The 21859-nt window shown below is 35.1% G+C and overlaps 2 protein-coding genes across 2 annotated transcripts in view; one reads left to right on the plus strand and one right to left on the minus strand.

Moving 5' to 3' along the window:
• The window catches only part of LOC115217052 (transmembrane protein 87A), a 71370-nt gene extending 57987 nt beyond the window's left edge, over positions 1-13383 (minus strand). Inside the window, exon 1 of the mRNA XM_029786631.2 lies at positions 13224-13383. Within this exon, the coding sequence (XP_029642491.1) occupies positions 13224-13334 (111 nt within the window). The 5' untranslated portion in view covers positions 13335-13383. The remainder of the gene's footprint in view (positions 1-13223) is intronic.
• A 175-nt stretch (positions 13384-13558) lies between these two features.
• The window catches only part of LOC115217053 (endoplasmic reticulum lectin 1), a 48507-nt gene continuing 40206 nt past the window's right edge, over positions 13559-21859 (plus strand). The window contains exon 1 of the mRNA XM_029786633.2: positions 13559-13914. Coding sequence (XP_029642493.1) covers positions 13783-13914 — 132 coding nt within the window. The 5' untranslated portion in view covers positions 13559-13782. The remainder of the gene's footprint in view (positions 13915-21859) is intronic.

Here is a 21859-nt window from a genome sequence, read left to right on the forward strand (position 1 = left end):
GCTACTTGGATATACTTTAGGTCTTATATTCGTCATAAAAACTTTCCTGTCACACACGCACACACACACACGCACCCTCACACACACGCACACACACACACGTTAGCTTACAATTTTATTTATATATTTGCGTGTCTATGTGTGTAAAGAGGAAGTGGGAATGCAGAGTGAAAGAGTCACTCACTACAAAAAGTGAATTACTTTCATTTTAATCGTTGCACACTTGCAAAGAGAAAGGAGGAGAAATTAGGGTGATAGCGTCAGTGAAACAGTTCGCTCCGTTTGTGTGTGTGTGCGTGTGCTGTAGCCCACACTAAGAAAAGCATTTGACTTAGACACCACAATGTGAGTTTTCTCTAAATTTTGCTTAATTTTAAAAACTGGACCTGGCATGACCCGATGCATTCTACTCTTAAAAATGCTAGGTAAATTGTAATTGAAGAAATCCTATATTGTAGATTTCTATAAGAGACAAAGGGAGGCAGATAAAATCTGCCTTTTATAATAAGAGATACTAAAGTACATTTATATGCTTGAACTATATATATATATTAGGCTTGTATCTTTGGTGTAAAGAACCATTAAAACAAAATTATAAATGGCTATGACTTGAGCATATAATTTGTAATAAATATTTTATGCATATCATCATCATTTAATGTCTGTTGTCCATGCTATGTATGTGTATATATATTTATGTATGCATGTACCTATGTACATACATATGTATGTGTATGGATATATATATTTATATATCTGTAATAGTTTGCTACATTAGACATATATAGAAATAGCTAGAATCTATAAAAGCTGAAAGATATACCAAGAAAAATTACCTGAGAAGTAGGTGGAAATTTAAATTCAATGAAAAGAAAATAGCTGTATATATATATTTAACTTGAGGGTGAAAGAATTGTAAACTCAGTGTAGCAAAATTAATAATGTGATTGTGATTCAAGTTCCATCAGTTGGCCTGTTGTCCATTTACAATCTCAAATTACTGTTTAACATGGGTACATTAACAGATTTTTACCATGTTACTACGTGGCATCTTGGGCAAGTGTCTTCCACTACAGAGCCTATCCAACCAATGCCTTGTGAGTAGATTTGGTAAATGGAAACTGAAACAAGCTCATCATATGCATGTGTTAATTTGTGTGTGTATTCATTGTCTTCTTGCCTTGATATCGTATAACAGTTGTTAATGAGTCCTCTGTCCTTTGTTTCCAATCTTCCATGAAAATATGTCTAGCCACTGGGAAATATTACCTTATTTAGAAACAGGTGAGGGTTAGTGACAGGAGGGCATCCAGCTGTAGAAAATCTGCCTTGACAAATTCTATCCAGTTCATGTGAGCATGGGAAAGTAGACATTAAAATAATAACAATGATGATTATGAGTAAACCAAAGCTAAAAACTTAAATAAAAAATATTGACTGAACTTAGCATTTATATGTGAATATGAATGAATATTTACCATTATCATAGTTTTAATGGACACTTTTCCATGCTTGCATGGAGCAGACAGAATTCATTGATGATAGATTTTCTACAACCAAATGCCCTTCCTGTTGCCAACTCACACCTGTCAGGCTAAAATTGACAGTTTGAAAGGAAAAGAAAACACAATAGCCCATCTAAAAATTAAAATATTTGAAAAAAAAAATCAAAAAATATCAACTAGATTATAGCTGGGATGTAACAGCTTATCCAAAGTAGCTGCCCTCAGCTTCTGCCACAGCCTCAAGACAGCTCTGGAACCTGGTGCTTGCATTTCTCACTGTGTCCCAGAAAAGACCTTCCAACACCTTGATCTTGGCCACAAGCTCAGCCTTGGTGTTGCAGACAGAGCTGCTGCTGTCTTTCTCAACTGCACCCCACACATTGTAATTGATGGGGTTGCAATGGAAGGAATTAAAAGGTCAGAAATTAGGGGAGGGGAGATACAAGAAAAATTGTCAAATTTAGCCAGAACACCCTGTATTTCTCTATGGCCAGACATGATTTCACACAAGAGTGGAAATAAAAACACCGTTTGTATGACAGTGACACTAATTTACAACTGTTCACCAACTCATCATCATTTTAATGTTCACATTTCCATAGCTGGATGCCCTTTCCCCCATGACCAGACATATTTTCACAGAATATTGAAAATAATGACACTACTTATAAAACAGTAACACTCATTTGCAACTATCACATGATGTCAAGACAAGGAGATACACTCATACATACACACATATACATTACATTACATGCATGCATACATGTACAATGGGCTGCTTCAAGATTCCATCAAGCAAATCCATTTACAAGGCTTTGGTTGGCTGACTCAAGGTTATAGTTGAAGACACTTGCCCAAGCTGCCACACAGTGGGACTGAACCTAAAACCAAGTAGATGGGAAGTAAATTTCTTAACCACAGAGCCATGCCTGTCCCTATAAAGTTATCTTAAATAAAAATTTAAAAAAATAAAAAAACAAACAGCAAGCCAGAGTAATTACGCTATGATGGAAAGGAAGAGCTATTGACATTTCGAACAGTTTTCTTTGTCAAGATAAATGGAATAAAGAAATGTGGATTTCTCAAAGATGAAACATACCAGAATGTCAGACAAGAACTGGTTTCCAGTGGAGGGAAATAAACATTGGAGCAGTGCAGCAAACTATTAGTGAGAGTGTGTATGAGAGCATAGGGAATTAAGCATGTAATAAAGGTTGTGTGCGAATGTAATTAATAGTGTAAGTAATATGAACAAAGTACAATAACAGGTGTAGAATAGATACATGGTGAAGTAAATGAGTGTAGAAAAGGTATGATGTGGAGTATATGTAGGACATTTATGAGTGTGATGTGTTTGGATTAGATAAAAGGAAGTCAATTGCATTCAGGTGGAAGATTTAATTGCTGTTCTTATTAAAGCTGAGAAACAAGAGATTATGGTGATAGACAAATTTGAGAGTTCTGATAACAGCTGGAGTGGTAAACTACACACTTGAGTGATTCTGTGTTGTTGTGATGGATATTCAAAAATTGTTCCCTAAACTGATCACTGCACCTTTGACCAGTTTCCCTCCATAAAAGGAGGGGAAAAAATGGAGTTGTCATTGGATTCAGTAAACATTTTCAGAGGTGCCAATGAAAAAGTCCACTGAAGAAACACTTCGTAGTAAGAAGTAGACCATTTTGTGTAATTCAGCCTGAAAGCCAGACTCTTGATTACAGAGGTAGTAGAACGGTGACTACAAGTAACAGCTTTGACAGCAGGGCAATAGGCTGAGATAACATCAAATTAAGAATGACAGTCAGGAGGACTACAAAAGAAAGAAATTTTAAGGCATGGGAGAAGGAGCTAATGAAAGCAACTTGGGTGTGAAGTGAACTTCTTAACCAGTCATGCCTGCATATATATATATCATTCAACTATGGTGGCTGTTGAATAATATTCTTAAGGCCACAGTTTACTCACATGCAGCATCTTTGCAGAGCTTGTCACTAATTCAGTTCTTAATCAAATTGAAGACTGTTAGAATATTTGTAGAGGACTGGTTCCTAGTTACATTTTGGCATAAAAAAATTGAGATTTGATCCAGTAGAAAAAAAAGTTTACATCAAAATTTGTAGCAACGTTAAAGGAGAGTAAGTAATACCACCAATAAAGTTTAGATCTAAATAACTTTTTTTATTTTAAAAGCAAAATATATTTATCTTAGCTTCAATGATTGAAGAAAGCAAGAAGAATTTCATAGTTTTGTTCCCATGCAACAAAAATTTGTATCAAAAATGTTGTGAGGTAAAATATCATGAAAAAATATATAAGCAAGGTAAAAAATTGGATTTAAGTATAATTAACTTTTTTATTTTAAAAACAAACTATATTTTAATTAAGCTTAAATGATAGAACTCAATTTGAGGAATTTCAATGTATCAATCTCATGCAATGAAGTTTTAAAAGAAAAAAGTTAAGAGTGTTTGTTTCTCAAATTTGAGTGTGATAATATAGTTCTATACTTTTTTATAAATATAATTCTATAAGGGGACTTTTAATATGTCACCGGCGTCATTGAGATAAGGAAAAAATTATCAACAACATTGCTAATTGACACATTTAGCACATTATTAATTAGCATAATAGCAAAGCCTGGTAAAACTATGGATTACATGGAAAAATGCGAGCAAGAGGAATAATATTCATAAGATTATAAACTGGAAAATTACAGACAAGTTATCACACTTGGAAAAGTTCAGGATAACTTATTACATCCGGTAAAGAACAGAACAAGAAAATTCTTACTTAAAATATTGCAGCAAAAGATAAAATGTGAATATTAAAAAATTAATTGATTTTAATTTACAAAGTAACATTATAATCAAAAAAGGTACCATCATTTTGTTAAAATATTGACACACTAGAATACTTAAAAAATAAGAGCCAGAAGTACCAATATAGCTAAAGTTTTATGCAAAGTAGAATATATATAGTAGGCAAATTCATTACATAAATAGGCATTGGGTCAAGATTAAAAATGTGAAGACTAGGCAATAACTTTACTGTGAATTTGTTTTTATAGGTAGATTTTATTGTAATATATAACTAATTTTTGTATTATTCTATTTATTGTACTAATTATGTACTACTATTAATTTTTATAACCTATTTTCAAATTTCTAATTATTAATTGATAATTTTTAAAAATGAATTTTTTTTAAGTGCAAAAAATATTTCAATTGAGTTATTTTTTAATTTTTAATAGAAGTAACAAGTAATAACAAATAGAAGTAATGACATGTAATAAAATTTTCAGTTTTAATAAAAGCTAATATTTTCTAAATCTTAATATTCTATTTGAAGTTTTATCCTTAGCTGCAATATTTTAAATAAAAATTTTCTTGTTCTATACTCTACCAGATATAATAAGTTGTCCTGAACTTTTCAAAGTGTAATAACTTGTCCTGTAAATAACCTTAAGAATGTTATATCTCTTGTTCACATTTTTCCATGTAATATATATATATATACTAGCAGTATCGCCCGGCGTTGCTCGGGTTTGTAAGGGAAATAACTATATAAGCATTTTTAGAGAGTTATAGCCAAAAAATAGCAAAAAAATGCATTAAAAATGGAAAAAAAATTAAGGTAAATTTTTTTTTTAAATCGTTGACACATCGTAGATATTTTTAGAGAGTTACTTCCCTTATATAATAGCGAAAAAATATATTAAAATGGAAAAATATGATGGTAAATTTTTTTAAATCGTAGACTCATCGTAGACGCACGCTAATACCCAGAAGGACTCGATATGAATCACGACTATAAGATACCCCGTTTTGGTTACACTGCATCGCAAAATGTGGGAGTAGTTAGGAATCTAAATCGTAGGAGACAGACACACAACTTCACTTTTATATATAAAGATATAAGCCACGTAGTTATATACACATACTTTGTTATATACACATTCTTAAAAGAAAATGTTATTTTGAACACAACATTTATAAAGAATAAAATATTTTTTGGTTTTTCTTTTAAACGGATGCATACATTTATTAATAACTATATATAAGTGTCGTCTGTTTATACATAAACACTGTTTCATACTGCAAGCTCGGCTCGCCAATTAATACTACCAAAATTTAACGACAGAAAGTAAAATAAAAACCAATTTACCTTTTCTGTATTGTTATAGCAATTCAACCGTCCGTGTGTCTTTGCAAATGTGTTGGAATGAGAAGTGAGTTGTGTTTTGGCGCCTTTTTTACTAATAACAAACACACACGTGTTTGTATGTAGTTGTTTGAAACGTTTGTGTTTGTCACTGTCATATATGTATGTGTATGCGTGTGTGTGAGGAATGACACACACACACTCACGCACGCACACATGTATATCAATGCTTTCGGAGTGAAATGTTAAAATATTGAGTTTTCTCGAATTTTGTCTTAATTGGGGGTAAAATTGAAAGAAATTTTGTATGGCATGACCCAATGAAGTACTTTGAAAAATCATGGGTAAACTCTAATTGAAGAAATTGTGTGAGGAGTAAATCGTTATGCATTTATTTGTTTCTGTTTGCTGTGTTTTTTTTTTTAATAGTGGTTTAAGGTACACATCTCTCGTTTTATCGAAATAGTTTCACTTTAATCGTTGCAAACTTGCAAAGAGAAAGTCGTAGAAATTAGAGTGATAGCGTGAGTGAATCAGATCACTCCCTTTTTGTGTGTGTGTGTGCGTGTGCTATAGCCCACACTAAGAAAAGCACTTGACTCACACACCACAATGTGAGTTTTCTCTAAATTTTGCTTAATTGGGGTTGAAATTTTAAAAACTGGACCTGGCATGACCCGATGCATTCTACTCTTAAAAATGCTAGGTAAATTGTAATTGAAGAAATCCTATATTGTAGATTTCTATAAGAGACAAAGGGAGGCAGATAAAATCTGCCTTTTATAATAAGAGATATAATGACGATTTAGGTAAAGGTGACGCTTTAGATACAAATAATTATAGAGGTATCAAGTTGTTGGATCAGGTAATGAAGGTCACGGAGAGGGTCATAGCCCAACTAATTAGGGAGAGAGTCAGTTTAGATGAGATGCAGTTTGGGTTCGTGCCAGGGAAAGCACCACTGATGCTATATTTCTGATAAGACAGCTGCAGGAGAAATACCTAACCAAAGATAAACCTCTGTACCTGGCTTTCGTTGACATGGAGAAAGCCTTTGACAAGGTCCCCCGATCCCTTATCTAGTGGTCAATGAGGAAACTAGGGATAGATGAATGGTTAGTGAGAGCTGTGCAAGCCATGTACAGGGACACTGTCAATAAGGTGAGGGTTGGCAATAAGTACAGTAAATAATTCCGGGTAGAGGTAGGGGTCCACCAAGGGTCAGTCCTCAGCCCCCTCCTATTTATCATAGTCCTCTAGGCAATAACAGAGGAATTCAAGAAAGGATGCCCCTGGGAGCTCCTCTATGCTGAAAACCTTGCTCTAATTGCTGAGTCACTATCAGAACTAGAGGAGCAGTTTCAAGTGTGGAAACAAGGATTAGAATCGAAGAGCCTTAGAGTCAACCTAGCTAAAACCAAAATCCTAATAAGTAGGAAGGCAGGCAAACCACAAATCCCTTCAGGTATATGGCCCTGCTCGATCTGTAGAAAAGGCCTAAGTAGAAACTCTATAAGATGTACCCAGTGTAAGCTATGGACACATAGGAGGTGCAGCAATATCAAAGGAAGGCTAACTGGGAAGATAGTCATTGTATGTGACAGATGCTCAGGAGCAATAAACACTGAAAATGTGCAGAGAACAACTTCCGCCACATTCCAGGGAGAAAAACTAGAAGTAGTTGATAGCTTCCGTTACCTAGGTAACCGAGTCAGTAGTGGGGTAGGGTGCACTGAAAGTGTAGCTGCTAGAATAAGAATAGCCTGGGCAAAGTTCAGAGAGCTCTTACCTCTGCTGGTGACAAAGGGCCTCTCGCCCAGAGTAAAAGGTAGACTGTATGATGCATGTGTATGAACAGCCATGCTACATGGCAGTGAAACATGAACTGTAACTGCTGAGTACATGCGTAAGTTCACAAGGAATGAAGCCAGTATGCTCCGATGGATGTGTAATGTCAGTGTGTATACTTGACAGAATGTAAGTACTTGAGAGAAAAGTTAAACCTAAGAAGCATCAGATGTGGCGTGCAAGAGAGACTGCGCTGGTGTGGCCATATGGCGAGAATAGATGTGGATAGTTGTGTGAAAAAGTGCCACACCCTAGCAGTGGAGAGAACCTGTGGAAGAGGCAGACCCAGGAAGACCTGAGATGAGGTGGTGAAGCATGACCTTTGAACATTGGGCCTCACCAAGGCGATGACTAGTAACCGGGAACTCTGGAAATATGCTGTGCTTGAGAAGACCCAGTAAACCAAGTGAGACCTCGTGGCCTATACCAGGAGTGTAACCAGCACACTTATGTGTACCTTTCCTTCATTGGACTCTAAACTCTGCTTGTGAAGACCTGTTGAATGCAAGTAAAATCAAATTCGATGACTAACATCTGTGCTAGTGGAGTGCTAAGAGTATCATCTGAACATGATCATTGCCAGAGCAAGAAACTGGCTTCTGTGCCGGTGGCACGTAAAAAGGACAATTTGAGCATGATCGTTACCTGCGTTACCTGTGACACATGAAAAAACATTCAAGCGAGGTTGTTGCCAGTGCCACTTGACTGGCTCCTGTGCAGGTGGCACATAAAAAGCATCATTTGCACGTGGCTGTTGCCAGTAGCACGTAAAAGCACCCACTACACTCTCGGAGCGGTTGGCATTAGGAAGGGCATCCAACTGTAGAAACTCTGCCAGATCAGATTCGAGCCTGGTGAAGCCATCTGGGTTGCCAGACCTCAGTCAAATCATCCAACCCATGCGAGCATGGAAAGCAGACGTTAAACGATAATGATGATGATGATATATATATATATGTAAATTTGAGTGATGTTTCTTTGTCCATTACATTTTTATGTTCGTTAACTCTTCCTAGACGTTGGTGCAAGGACAACGAAACTTAAAGCAGCAACTCCCCTAATCTCAGGGAATGCCCTGAGGGGGTCTACTTTTTTAAGGGCTGCCTAATTATGGCCCCACTGACCCCCCTATTTTTACTGCATTTTAAACTAAGTACATGGCATTGGTGACCAAATCGGTGCAATGATAATGAATTTCATACCATGAACTCCCAGAGAGTATCATAAGGAGGTTCAATTTCTGAAGGGCCACTTAAATGGGGCCCCACTGACCTAGCCTATTTTTACTGCATTTACCTCACTCCTATGCTTATTGATTAAACTATGATCAGTATCAGTACTTAGCACATTTGCAGAAATAAGTTTGGGCATTCTAAATACCTTCATGTATATTCAAATCGAGATAAAAGAGTTATAATAGGTACGTTTCAAGTGTGGTAGTGTGGGTATTTATGTTTTGTAGTTTATGAAACTTATGCTTAGGTGGAAAATTAATCTTCCTGTTCCAGTTACATATTGGTGCTTGGGCCTTCAGCTCCAGAGTTCTAGAGTTTTTTTTCTACCTGAATACCCTACAAAATTCCCAAAAGCCCTCCTCAGGAGCTAGACTGAATACCACCTGAAGGGCAGCTTCAAGGCTAGAAACTTAGCCTTAAATCAAACTAGAAACTAGCTGTATGTCTATCAGCTAAGCTGGCAGAAAGCAGTTCAAGGGTTGATACACCAACACACTGTTACAGAGATGGAATTCATGTTACATATTAAATGGACAACAAGTTAAAGGGACATGAAGTTTAGGTATGGGTGCAAGAGAAGTATAGGTATTGAGTGTATGGGTATGAGTGTGTGGGTATATGTCAGGCAGGAAGCTTGGAATGGGGTATTGGACAATTAATACCAAGAGATATATATATACAATGAATGTGTCTGAGTCCACTACAATACACAAGGGTAAAGAGTCACAAAGCAGCCCGATAGTGGGGCCAAAGACCCCAAAGGTGCCCTCTGCAGGATTTAGCCTGAATGCTACCCAAAGGGCAGCTTCAAGGCTGGTATATATATATATAAGTACAAAGTGAGATAGGGGTTATGAGTGTAACCCACTATGGGATATCATTTATCCAATATACTGCCAGTGAAGTACCCAAAAGGCTAATACATAAATGCTTACAATTGCAATGCAATTACTTCATTTATTGTATTATATGGGCGAAGGTAAAATGTTTTACCTCAAATTCATAATACAAAATAAGAAAATGGAGGAATAAATTCCTTTCAATCATCAATTTATAGATAACTAGCAGTATCGCCCGGCGTTGCTCAGGTTTGTAAGGGAAATAACTATAAAGCATTTTCAGAGAGTTATAGCCAAAAAATAGCAAAAAAATGGAAAAAAATGATGGCAAATTTTTTTTGAGAGTTAAAAAAGGATAAAGTTGCGTCCCCTAGACAGTTTGTGGTTCGTATTTCTGATTCTCGACCCCATGTCGAATTTATCGATTTTTTTCAGAACTGGGGGAACTTTTCAAAATTTTCGCTGCGTTAGTTTTGAATTATGACATTGGGCTATGTGTGTGTCAAGTTTCATCAGAATCGGTTGAAAGCCGTAGTCAGGGTGAGGGTACAAGCAAACAGACACACAGAAACACGCACAGACAAACTGCCGTTTATATATAGAGAGATACCAATTCATATAATTTATTAACTAATTACTTAGGAACATCCAAACACACTCACACACAAACATATACATAAAATTTTTCTTCTATTTGATTATAATGCTATGCCCAGATTTTGTCCACATAATATAATATATATCTTTCAGTAACTGCCTTCTCCATTCCTTTCTTATCTCTTGCTCTTTCTTTTTGTCTCCCCTTCTCATGCTCTCCCCTCATTCTGTGTTTGATCCTTACTTTTCTCACAAGGACTTCCTGATTTTCTGATTCTAATTCTACACCTATGCAAGCTTCTTTCTTTCTGAACTTGTATTCACTACCGGTATGTACGTGGAAATGAATGACACCACTTGTATGAGGGTAACATTCATTTACAACTATCACATGATATCAAGGCAAGGAGATGCCAGCATGGAAAAACGGATATTAAGTGAGGTTATATATATATATATATATATATATGATGAGTTGGTTTCTGTCAACTAAATCCACTCACAAGGCTTTGGCTGAGATTATAATAGGAGACACTTGCCCAAAGAACCAAGCAATGGAACTGAACCCCAAGCCACATGGTGGGAAGCAAACTGGATTGTAAGATTGAGAACTCTTACAAAGGTCTATAGTTAATGCATTATTTTCAGATGACGTCTTAAACTGAATACCTCATTAAAAAAACAATGACATTATTTGAAATTAATTGCTGGAGTACAAAGCCATTAAAGTAAACAAATGTTGACCTATATATTTAAACCAAACCTTGATCTTGATGGAAAATCTAATCAAGCTTTGCTTTAATTAATTAATTACAAAATGTAAGTAATATATAAAGACTGCTGATTGTTTAGAAATACATTTTCATAAGAAGCGAGTCAGTATTTATTTCTACACCAAGCTTCTATGTTCGAACCATGGATTTTTATTGTTGTTTAGTAACACGTCAGCCCAGATTTAGTAAACCGTGATAATCCAAAGCATTCCAGCCGTGATACTTTTTTTTCTTTTTTTAATGTCTATCAAGGTCTACATTATCTAAAGTGCCCTTCCTTTTATAAGATGTAGTGAATGCAACTTGACGGAGATAAATAATGATGGTTACTGATATCGGCACAGGCCCTATATAACTGAGAAACAGACGATTCAGTGGCATTTTATCGACCCAGGAAGGATGAAAGGCAAAGTTGACTTTGGAGAAATTTGAAGTCGGAACGTAAAGAACTGTAACGAAATACTACAAAGAATGTTGTCCGACACTCGAACATTTCGGCTACCCCACCATCATAAAACTTATTTATTTATTATATAGGCCCAACGCCTGATATTTGGAGAGAGAGACAGTAGATCATATCGGTAAAATTACAGATTATATTTTACCATCATATCGAACTCAGTACCTGGATTTATCGATTCTGGAAGAATGAAAGGTATCGATGGCATCCGCGAGATCCGAACTCAGAAAGTATAAATAATTAATATGTACAGACTTATAACATAATCTAGTAGTAAGTTTACAGAGTACTACATAGAGAATAGATCTCAGCTTTTTGTTGGAACCGTTTCTCTTTTAAAATTCCATAAACAAACACTACTAGAAATAACAGACAAATCGGACATAACACCTTAAATATTTTAATCAGAGCTCACCTGATTTTGCTCAAAATGTTCAAGTTTTATACTCATAAAAAAATTCATATTAGAATGTGTGTGTGTTGGGGGATTATGTAGATGAGTAAAGTCTTACTAATTTATTTTTCTTTGAATGGAATAAGCAAAGTGCGTATATATATATATATATATATACAAACCACACACACACACATATATATATATATATACACACACACACACATAGGAGCGAATTGTAGAATTGAGACGTAGTTTTACACAAAAAAAATTAGATAAAAGTTAAGAATCTATTAGTAGTACTACTTGATAGCTAGAGAGAGAGGAGGAGAGAGAGTGTGTGTGTGTACAAGAGAGAGTCCATCACCATGAAAAAATGGCACATCGGTTAAAGTGTGAGAGACGATCAAGAAAGCAGGACAATACTCAGTAGCTTCAGGTTACAAGAGAGAAACCTAAGCCATTACAAAAGACGAATATAATTCGGTCTGTGTGTATTTAACAGGTAATCTTAAACAGCATTCCTGTAGCAATACAAATGATATTTACAGAATATAATGAGCCTCTATCTTGAAGTTTGGGACACTATTTGAGGAACGAGAATTCACCAAAGATCAGATTCTTGTAAATAATGTTTACATCAAAGTCACCAAACTGATTGCAAAATATGAATACCGTGTGAGGCCAGACTACAAATACCTTTGTTTGCCTACAATACTTCACAGAAGGAAGAGGTGAGATATTGTAAATGTCTATTAAAATATTGTCAAACAAAATCAACCTCGATAAGCAGAGAATTGTAGAATTCCACTATATATTAAAGTGAAGTCATTCACTTAAGTTATTTAGAAAATAACTGTCAAATGAAGAAAAAAAGCAACTGTTACAACACGGAATACAAACAAGCGACTACATTAGTTAAATGAGTTAAAACAATTCGGAAATGGTATTAATAACAATTGGGAGAATATTGATTGTAAAAGCTTTTTGATAATGGAAAAGACATATTGCAAATTATTACAATAGAGACTATGAGCTCTCCAGCCGTAAAAAAATAAATAAATAAAATTTAACTGGCTGGAGAAAGCTAGGCTAAAGGGTGTGTTAGGAAGAGTGACATGTGAGAGTAAGCCATTATAGGATAGTAAAAGGCTTGTCTCTCTACAATGATGCAAATGGTAGTTGAACGAGAAAATCGGAGTTACAACTCATACAACTTCGCATTTATACACTTCCTATTTGTGGATATAAGTATATATTACCAAGTTTTTGTACAAAGCCGCTCATTGAAGGTATGTTAACGAAAGCGTTAACTGATTACTTCATAGTCAAGACAGCGTCGCACAAAGCTAGATACCAAATGTAAACAACTAACAATGATTAGCATACAATGATAAATATAGTTACCTGTGTGGCTTTGATGACTTTGATCCCTTGTTCTGGTAAACATGTTGTAAGATGAAGAACGCAAATAAAGAAGAAAATATAAATGCTATAAAAATTGTTCATTGTTAACATCCTCCTGACGCAACGTCAAAACATGATGTAGTCTCGTAATAAATATTACCCAGCCCCACACTAACAACGTGTCAGTGAGAATACAAAGAAATAAATAAAGAAAAAAGAGAGCGATAGAATAGTCACATTTATTATATTATAAATAAATAAAAATTTTAATTACTATGGCACTACTTAATATGAGAGAATTTGCTGACGAATCATGTTAATTCTACGATATACAGCCAGTATGTAAGTCATGATTTGGTGCGGAGTTAATAATCAATGTCGGCTGGTTGGCAATCGATCGGCTGCTTACGTGATCAATTATTGCTAGCAAGCTCTTACCTTTACGGCTCAGTATTTCCTCGACTACAGTCTCTTTCTAACCTCTTTGCAATTTTCGCTTGCTTCTGTTTGATTTCAGTTATTCGGAAAGTGAGGGAAGTAACCCTCAAAATTATCAGTGATGAGTTTCCTATGTGGAGCGTTTGTTTTCCTTCTTTTGTCGTTTGTGGTGTCCATTCTAGCTAACTTCAGTCCGTTCATGGACAATGAACTCTTTCTCATTAATTGGGCTGGACCGCTGCCCATAGAAAAGGTAAGTGGATTCCTCTTTGAGAGTATAATAGTTGTCGGTTTGCAATTTGATGCTTCAGGTATAAAATTAAAAAAGTCGACCGATCAGTCTACCATCCCGAAACATGGAATATAGGAACTTTCGTTTAATTCTGCTTTCTTTTCTCTAGGTTCGATTCCTTACATTTATAACTGAGAACAAATGAGATATTGTAACGTTCATTCCGTTTCTCAAGACTATAAATTTCCAAGGTATGACAAGCTAAATGGTTGCAGCAAAAAAATCTAAACTTTGTCGTTGACTGGTCTTCGTATAAACACGCTCAGCATTTTCTTTATAAATTATGTTAAATACTATTAAATACATTTGTGTTCCGAACCTTACTTCGTGGAGTCACTTAAGAAAACACTATATTTTAGTTTCTTGCAAGAAATTCTTTTGTGTTAATTTCCTACAAATAAGGAAATCTGAAATTATATATGAGTCTATTTTGGAAGTTTTTAATGTTGTTATGGATATTTTTCTCTTTTAGGAGTATGTAAACTAATAACAATGTTGCAATTAACAAATACTTTTAAGTTACATAATTTGATACGTAAATAAACACCATAAGGACCTCTTCTACCTTGATAAGGAATGTAAAGAAATGATCCGACGAGATAAAAGATGATTATAAAATGTTGCTGGAATAACTGTTAGAGCCAAGTTAAATCTTTAAAATGTTATATATATATATAAATATAGATAGATAGATAGATAATGTTGTTTAATGGAGATGAATGAGAAAGGATTACTCAATACATGTAGAGGATACTGTTTTTATTATTGAAACTAAGCTATCAACTTCAGTTTTAAATTCTTTAAAAAAAAAAGTTATTTATAAAATGTTATTTCATCCTACTCCACAATTTTCATCTATCCTTTGATCATTTTCAGATACTCAGTTCTCATCTGTTGCAGATAACATTCCCAGAAGTGATAGCACCTAATATTATTCATTCAATGTCTATAGCCACATTGAATGCACATGCACAGGGAGGGAGAGAGAGAGAGAGAGAGAAAATTAAGTTTTACTTCAAGCTAGTAAAATGGCTACAAAAAGGTATATGACATAGGAAATATAGTGGGACTGTATTATTTGTGCATGTCAAAACTATACAAATAGACTAAAAAAAACAAAGACTGTTTAAATATATACAGAGTGAAAACAATCATCTCCTACAAAACATGTCTGAAATACTTTACTTGGAAATTGTCACACTATATGAAGTAAGGCTATACAATTGACATTTTAGAGAATTATAAATTCAGTTGACAGCAGAAGTACTGGCTAACATTTACCAATGATATGTATTACAGTCTCTATTGGTCAATGAGTCAATGTACCTGTGTCAAGTTCTACAAGCAATTATAAATGATACATATAATATGAGACTTCATAAAAAAAATTAGCAAAGAAAAAAGATAAATGCTACAAATATATTCATGTGCAGGCATGGCTGTGTGATAAGAAGCTTAGTTCCTAATCACATAGTTCTGGGTCCAGTCCCACCATGTAGCACCTTGGTAGATGGACCTAATTGATCTGTAGAAAAGGTGTAGGTAGAAATTCAATAAGATGTACCCAGTGTAAGAGTTGCTGCAATATCACAGGAAGCTTAACAGGGAAAATAGTTTTTGTACATGGGAGGTGCACAGGTACAATAAACACTAAAAAAATGTAAAGAAAATAGACTCCATCAAATGCCAGGCAGGCGGGTTGAAAAGCTAGAAGTAGTTGATAGTTTCCATTATCTAGATGACCAAGTCAGTAGTGGAGGTGGATGCTTTGAGAGCATAGCTGCTAGAATAAGAATAGGCTAGGCAAAGTTCAGAGAGCTCTTACTTCTGTTGATGACTAAGGGCTTATTCCTCAGAGAGAAAGACATTGTATGATGCCTGTGTGCAAACAGTCATGCTACACAGCAGTGAAACAAGGGCTGTGACCACTGAGGACATGTGTAGGCTTGAAAGAAATGAAGCTAGCATACTTCACTTGATGTGCAATGTCAGTGTGCATGTATGATAGAATATAAGCATCTTGAGAGAAAAGTTGAGCATAAGAGGAATCAATATGTTGTATAAGAGAGACAACTGCGTTGGTATGGTCTTGTGATACATATGGATGAGGACAGCTGTGTAAAGAAGTGCCAATCTCAAACTGTGGAGGGAACCTGTGGAAGGGGTAAACTCAGGAAGTCATGGGATGAGGTGGTGAAGCATGATCTTCAAATGTTGGGCCTCACAAAGGCATTGGCAAGTGACCAAGACCTTTGACGATATGCTGTGCTTGAGAAGACCTGTCAAGCCAAGTGAAATTGTAGTTGTGGCCGATGCCATTGTTGTATAACTGGTACCCATACTGGTGGCACGTAAAAAGCACCATTCAATAACAAGTGACCAATACCTTTGGTGATATGTCATATTTGAAAAGACCCATGAAGTGAAGTGAAATCATAGTCATGGCTGATGCTGGTGTCATGTGACTGGCATGTAAAACACCCATTACACTCTGGGAGTGGTTGGCAATAGGAAGGGCATCCAGCCATAGAAACCATACTAAATCAGATTGAAACCTGGTGTAGCCCAAGAGCTTACCAGTTTCAGTCAAACCATCTAACCCATGCCAGCATAGAAAGCAGATGCTAAATCATGATGATGATGATGATTTTATATATATACACACACACACACACACATATATATATATATATATATATATATATATTAAATTAGAGATAAAACCACTATTAGGCAATTTTTCCCTGTAAGTTTGGATTTATTCCCTAATATTATTATTATTATTATATATATATATATATGTGTGTATGTATATATATATATATATATATATATATATATATATATATATATATATATGTGTATAACAAATAGTGAGGTATTGTCAATCTGGGCAACATACTTCGTAAAATCCCTGTTGGCACACCAGGCTAACAATACTAGTCAGATTAGTGAAAAACTCCATGTAATTGTTTGGTAGGGTTCCAAGTTATGGTTCACCACAGTTCTATATTGTAACTTTTGGATGGGCTCCAGATGGACTGGTTTTTACAGAGTGATATATCAGAAACAAGTTAAAATAATGGTCATTACTTATAATTCTTTTATTGGAGCAAATTTAGCTTACAGCTGTTTCCAGTAGATCATTATAGGTACATCACAGATACGTTTACTCAATTGGTCTTTTGATAACTGAAGTAAAACCACCTAAGAAAATTAATGCTGCTTTCATCAGAACCTTTTCTCAAAATTACAAGCAGAGCATTTGAGGAATGGCTATTGTGTAGGAAAGGTGGAGGAAGATTGGGAGATTAAAAGAATAAAACAGGAAAAACAAAATAAAATAAAATTTTAACCTTATTTTTTAACTTTCATCCAGTATTGGAATCATTACCCAATTGTAGTTGTTTCCTAATTACCGCACGGTTATTTGTATTGTTATTTCTGTGATTACTTTGGAAGATTATCTTCTTGTTATTTTATTAGTATTATTCATATTGATATTGATGTTGTTGATGTTGATGTCACCTTCGTTATAATTGTTTTGGTATAACTTTACTCTGCAATCTGAAAGTATTCTCAGTGAATTACTCTGCAAGATTACTCTAATCCTCTACATCTTAGTTTACTATAATGCTTTATTTAGAAACTTCAGGGCGACGGTTGAGGAAGTATTGGAGGGCTAAGAGACCATCGTTGTGGGGAATCACTGTGTATAGAGATTTGATGTCCAAGATGAAGAGGAGGTGTGAGATGCTGAGAGGGAAAAAGAAGGAATTGAAGAGGCGAACGGCGTGATTAGTGTCATGTATGTGGGATGGGAGGGCAGCCACGTACAGGGACGCTGTCAGTAACGTGAAGGTTGGCAATGAGTACAATGAAAAATTCTGTGTAGAAGTAGGGGTCCACCAAGGATCAGCCCTCAGCTCCCTCTTATTCATCATAGTCCTCCAGCCAATAACAGAAGAATTCAAGACAGGTTGCCCCTGGGAACTCCTCTATGCTGATGACCTGGCCTTCAGAGCAGAATCACTACCAGAACTAGAAAAGAAATTTCAGGTGTGGAAGCAAGGTTTAGAATCGAAGGGCCTTAGAGTCAATGTTGCAAAGACCAAAGTTCTAGTAAGTAGGAAGGCAAACACTTCAGGTAGGTAGCCCTGCTTAATCTGTAGAAAAGGTGTAGGTAGAAACTCCATCAGATGTACCCAGTGTAAGCTATGGACACATAAGAGGTGCAGCAACACCAAAGGAAGATTAACTGGGAAGATTGCTCCTTCATACTACCATTTGTTTTGTAGTTTACAGAATCATTTAGAGGACATTACTTTTGCAAACCAGGAGGTCAAAACTGACATTTCAGAGTTCTTGGCTTTGAAACCAAAAGAGTTTTACATTGATGGGATTAAAAAGCTTGTAACTACATGAAAGGAAGTGATAGATAATTAGGGAAACTACATTGATGATTAAATTTCAATTAAATATAACATTTGATCACTTGTTTTCTTTATTCAAAATTTTGACAGAACTTATGGGATGACCTGATATATATATATATATATATATAGATATATATATATGTGTGTGTGTATATATATATATATGTGTGTGTGTGTGTGTGTGCGCGCGCATATGCATAAAAATATTTTAAAATTTCGTTAGACATACTAAAATATTATTAAATTTCATTCAATAATTTCAAAAAAGGTAAAATTGGACAGAGCATATGGCATGACCTGATATATATATATGTATATGTATAGATATGTGTATATATATATATATTTATGTATCTATCTATTTATATATATATATATATACACATGTATCTATTATATATATATACACACATGTATCTATTGATATATATATATATGTAGGTCCCGGGTTGATTCGGGTTAACCACAGTAAATAAGGTACTCAATACATAGCAGAGTAAAATTAATTTATTATATAGAAGGAGCTTCTACAGGACTAGAACTGTTTCATTCAAGAGAAATCTTCAGGAAGCTAGTTAACAAGAATTGTATTGGCATTTATACATTTAGGCAGGTTTAAAGGGGTGTTGGTGGGGGACTTTTTTGGGGGTAGGCATAGCGCAAAAATCATACTTGGGGGAGTGGTCAGGGAGTAGTGTTAAATTAGATAGGAGAATAAATAAAAAATAAAAAATAAAAATAAAAAATATAAAATATAAAATATAAAATAAAAATAGAAAATAAAAAAATATCAAAAATAAAAAATAAAATAAAAAAATAATAAAATAAAAAATAAAAAATAAAATATATATATATATATTATATATATATATATATATAAAGGGGGGGAAAAAGAGTTTTAGGTAAATAAGGAGATTCTCACTTACCTCTACACATACACACATATATATACAATCACACATACATATACATATCTACACATACACATATATATGTATACATACACACACTCACTTGCATACACGTATACACACATGTATAATATACACACACCACGACAACACATACATATACACACAGAAAAATATATATATACACATACACCACATCCACTCACATACACGCATACACACACAATATCCATACACACATGCACACACAGCACACTAGTCCCTATATACACATATATACCATACACACATATATATACACCCACACATACACACACATGTGTATGTGTATGTATGTGTATGTGTGGGTGTATATATATGTGTGTATGTGTATATATGTGTATATAGGGACTAGTGTGCTGTGTGTGCATGTGTGTGTATGGATTTTTGTGTGTATGCGTGTATGTGAGTGGATGTGTGTGTATGTGTATATATATATATATTTTTCTGTGTGCATATGTATGTGTGGTCGTGTGTGTATATATACATGTGTGTATACGTGTATGCAAGTGAGTGTGTGTATGTATACATATATATGTGTATGTGTAGATATGTATATGTATGTGTGATTGTATATATATATGTGTGTATGTGTAGAGGTATAAGTGAGAATCTCCTTATTTACCTAAAACTCTTTTTCCTCCCCCCTTTATATATATATATATATATATTTTTTTTTTATTTTTTTTTTTATTATTTTTTTATTTATTTTTTATTTTTTTATATTTTTTTATTTCTATTTTTTATTTTTATATTTTTTTATTTTATTTTTTATTTTTTATTTTTTATTTATTCTCCTATCTAATTTAACACTGACTCCCTGACCCTCCCCCAAGTATGATTTTTTGCGCTATGCCTACCCCCAAAAAAGTCCCCCACCAACACCCCTTTAACCTGCCTAAATGTATAAATGCCAATACAATTCTTGTTAACTAGCTTCCTGAAGATTTCTCTTGAATGAAACAGTTCTAGTCCTGTAGAAGCTCCTTCTATATAATAAATTAAGATATATATATATATATATACACATATGTATCTATAATTACATATATAATTATATATTTATGTTCCCGCAATGAGGAGGGAACCAGGCTGCTGGAGTTCTGCGATGCAAATGATCTTATGGTTTGCAACACTAACTTCAGGAAACCTACCAGTCACCTACCGATCAGGCCGACATACCAGCCAAATTGACTACATCCTTGCCAGGAAAAGGGAAAGATGGCTGCTTATAAATGCCAAAACCTTCCCAGGCGAAGAATGTACCCCACAACATAGACTGGTAGTTAGTGACTTTAGGATCAGGACTAAGAGGACGACCAATATGGAGAAGAAGGATCTGGAAGTTTAAAGATCCTGTGAATGGATAGAGATTTAGGGACATATTACTTGAAGCCTTTGATGAAGTAGAAGGGGATAGAGCTTCACATGGGGTAGAAGACAACTGGACGTTTCTAAGGGACAACCTGCTGAGAGCCACTGACCAGATCTGTGGCTGGTGCAAAGTCCCCTCTCGACCCAAAATAACGTGGTGGTGGAACAATGTTGTAGACAGGGCTATTAGAGAAAAGAGACAGGCTTGGAAGGACTGGAAGAATGATGGTAGCAGGGAATTGTATCAGACTGCCAAAAGAGAAGCTAGGAGACAGGTCTATTTAACCAGAGGGGAAGCAGATAAAAAAAATGTGCCAATGTTCTGTGCCATGAGGACCAAAGACTTGAGGTATTTCGTGTTGCAAGACACTGTGTAAGAGAGAATCGTGATGTGGTAAGAAAGAAATGTGTTCGCATGGATGATGGTTCACTTGCGCCAAATGAGGATGCAAAGAGAGAGGTTTGGAGACACCACTATGAAAGGTTGCTGAATAAAGAAAATGAATGGGATAAAGAGAGTCTGCCGAATGTCAACCCAACAGAGGGACCAGCTATCCGAGTTGACAGTTCCTTGGTAGTTAAGGCAATTAGAAGCATGAAGACAGGGAAAGCCCCAGGTCCATTAGGAATCACTGCAGAGATGCTCAAAATATCTGGTAGTGTCAGCTATAGCCTAGTCACCCATATAGTTAATCAGGTGATACAAAGCAACCTTATTTCATTTTTCATTTTTGCTTGTAATTGCGCCATTTATATTGCATTAACTTCCTTAACTCCTTTCAACCTTGATTTTTATATTTTTTTATAGTTTATTTTTATAATTTATTTTTTTTATTTCTATATACACGCACACATACACACACACATACGTACATATCCACAAACACACATATACCTCCCACACACACCACACATATACAACACACATACATGTACATATACACACACATGCACAAACACACACCCACATACACCCATGCGCACACACACATACACACGCACAGGAATGCACAGATACCTATCCCACACAACCCCACGCACATACCTTTATACACACACACGCATACATAAACGTACATACACACAACAAAATGCACACATAACCTGACACCCATCTCCATGTTCACACACACATATACACACGCT

This window comes from Octopus sinensis, linkage group LG11 (genome assembly GCF_006345805.1).
Source record: "Octopus sinensis linkage group LG11, ASM634580v1, whole genome shotgun sequence".
NCBI lineage: Eukaryota > Metazoa > Mollusca > Cephalopoda > Octopoda > Octopodidae > Octopus > Octopus sinensis.